The following is a 2,930-nucleotide window of genomic DNA, read 5'->3' as shown; positions in this document are numbered from 1 at the left end:
CCTTGTAAACATCTTATAAGTATAAACTACATCCACTACCCATACAGACTTTATTTTAAGCCTTGCGAAGTGTTAAGTAAATCTATCACGTACCCGAATGACATGAAGGGGCTAGGGACAGGCTGTAGTACAGACACGCACCACGTGAACACGATAGTCGCCCCTTATATGGTCATGAGGGCGCTCTTTGACTGGAGCGTTTGAGTTCAGTACGATTCGGAGAAATCAGAAACGTACTCCATGTTCTAACCACTGATATAAATCAAACGCATACAGCACGTTTTGCGCATAAGAGATCGTGTATTCTGATTCATTTACAGGTACATCTGCACAAATTATGCATAGAATTTTTGTTTTGTTTATTACCATAATGTAATAATTGTAATTGATATAATCCGAACATTAATCAATTATGGTTATTTCAACAATCCAGCAAATCTTCGTTAAACATTTGAAATATTAAGCATTTTAGAGTGGAGGGATGATATTTAAAATAATATTGCATGAAAACAATTGAATGATAGCTAACTGTGATAAAATACTTCTCAGTCAAAGGTTTTTGATTTCATGGGTTGTGGAATATAGCAATTTGCACCAAGAAATAAGTCAGGTGTATGACAATATGAGGTTGTTTTAAAAACATCGTTCTTTTGACCCACATAACATAGCTAGACAGTTACGAGTTACGTGTCCAGTTGGCTAGATGTGCCAAGACTGAATATAATCAGGGGAATCGTGCTTGTCGGTCTTTAAATAAGATATGAATAGTCAGAGTTGTGTTCAGAAAATGTATGTCATACATGCGGAATTTTGTAATAAAATGTAATATGTAATACTTTGTACGGAAAATAATAGAAATTATGATTCCCACTATTTGAAATAATTTCAATGATGATCGCACCCACATTGGAAATGGTACATTCCGGATCCTACGTCATCCATTGTTTACAAAATATCGAGAGCGTAACTTGCTTGCTTTTCTGCGGAGCAACGTGGTGAGAGGAAGGAACTGATATAGGCTCCCATTCATTTTGAAAATACAGCTAAGAAACACACAAAATACAACAAAATGCCTTGTCGAAAGGAGAACTACATCCTCTTGGAGCAATCTGTTACCGTCGATTCGAAAGAAGTGGACGCTTTGGTCACGAAAATCGGCGAGGCGCTGCAGCTTCACAACAATAGTGCTAATCAAAAGACGATGTCGTGTCTCCACGGTCTCACCGGCAACTGCAGCAGTAGCAACATCAAACAAGCTAACAACAACAACAATGGCGTGGCCCTGCAAAAACGAACCGGGTGCTGCATACGACTTCGAAACCCGGGGCAACGTAGTAACAGAGCTAGTCCATACAGCTTCCCTGGCTCAAGTAACCAGGAGTGGGACAATTTCAAACCTTGGAACCGAAAGAGGATCAGCGCAGCTGTCGAGAACGACGACCCACATCAGTTACTTCAGGAATTAATATTGTCTGGGAATCTAATCAAAGAAGCAGTCAGGCGGCTGCAGTTTTCTACGACGGAGTGTGGAGATCTTTCGGACAATCTGCAGTGCTGATGATGCGGACAATGTATTCATTATCGAAATGTTACGGACAAAACGAAAATACTATTTTGCTGACATAGCTAGCTAGCTATAACGTTATACTATAAATGTTTAACGATTAAATGTCATGATGGTAACGTTAGCATGTCTAATTTGTGACCGCTAATTTAGGCTTTTCATTTAGCCAATTAGTTAACGGTAGCCATGTTTGAAACTCACTTCACCTTTTGATGGTTAATTTAGATTTTTGTTATGGGTTGGGACTCTCCTTTTCACTATTCGTTGGCTTAGTTAGTAGCTAGTTATGTAAACCAAGTGAATACTATGTAAACATAGTGAACGCTTTACGTTGACCTTGTTTACAAATCTAATCAGGCCGCCTGCATTACTTTTTTTTGTTTTTGTCCGTTAAATTTGAAACGAGCTGATTTAAACCAAGGTCTTACGTTACTAGTTAGCATGCTAGGCTAGCGCCACACTCACGCCAGGGTGGATTCCAAACGTCCCCGGCAACCCAACACTAACGGCAGCTTTGTATTTCCTTCACAAAGAAGGAACGGGATCAACAACCAGCTACCAAACCGTGTAAGAGACTGAGGCAGGCGACATTTCAAATGGTTGACTAAATGTCTCTTCGAACTGTCTGGGGGATGTGTATTTTTCATAATGATGGGACACTGTTGTGCTTAACCGTATAATTCCAATGCGGATTTGTGTTTATCATTTTCCAATTGTCTGTGTCAAGTTATTTACCATGACCACTTCGCAACGAAGTATTTCATAATGTTCCTGAGTATTCAGGCCTTTTGGTGTCTTAAAATAAACACGGTGTTTCTTTTCTTCAATTTGGTGTGTGTGCCTTTCGCCATCAAATAAAGGTTCCAATAAAATATAGCTAGTAACTGCAGCATTTGGGAAGCCTGTCGACACACTACTATACAAAACGCTGCCCCACGTACACCGAACAAAAATATAAACATGCAACATTTTCAAATATTTTACTGAGTTCATGAGGTAATCAGTATCTAGTGACCACCATTTGCCTCATGGAGCGCGACACATCTCCTTCGCATAGAGTTGATTGTGGCCTGTGGAATTTTTGTCCCGCTCCTCAATGGTTGTGCGAAGTTGGTGGATATTGGCGGGAAGTGGACCATACTGTCGTACAATGGGTGACATGTCTGGTGAGTAAGTAGGCCATGGAAGAACTGACATTTTCAGCTTCCAGGAATGACATACAGATCCTTGCGACATTGAAACATGAGGTGATGGCGGCGGATGAATGGCATGACAATGGGACTCTGGATATCATCATGGTATCTCGGTGCATTAAAATTGTCATGATAAAATGCAATTGTGTTCGTTTTCGGTAGCTTATACCTGT

General features: G+C 40.2%; 1 protein-coding gene across 1 annotated transcript; it reads left to right on the top strand.

Annotated features, from left to right (window-relative positions):
* The first annotated feature begins 949 nt into the window (after nucleotides 1–949).
* Nucleotides 950–2,391, top strand: LOC129857657 (GSK-3-binding protein-like). Its single transcript, XM_055926122.1, has one exon. The coding sequence runs from the start codon at nucleotides 1,070–1,072 to the stop codon at nucleotides 1,556–1,558; it is 489 nt and encodes a 162-aa protein (XP_055782097.1). The 5' UTR covers nucleotides 950–1,069; the 3' UTR covers nucleotides 1,559–2,391.
* Nucleotides 2,392–2,930: the final 539 nt, after the last annotated feature.

The sequence above is a fragment of the Salvelinus fontinalis genome, chromosome 6 (assembly GCF_029448725.1).
Source record: "Salvelinus fontinalis isolate EN_2023a chromosome 6, ASM2944872v1, whole genome shotgun sequence".
Lineage (NCBI taxonomy): Eukaryota > Metazoa > Chordata > Actinopteri > Salmoniformes > Salmonidae > Salvelinus > Salvelinus fontinalis.
This window is presented reverse-complemented; position numbering and strand designations above follow the sequence as displayed.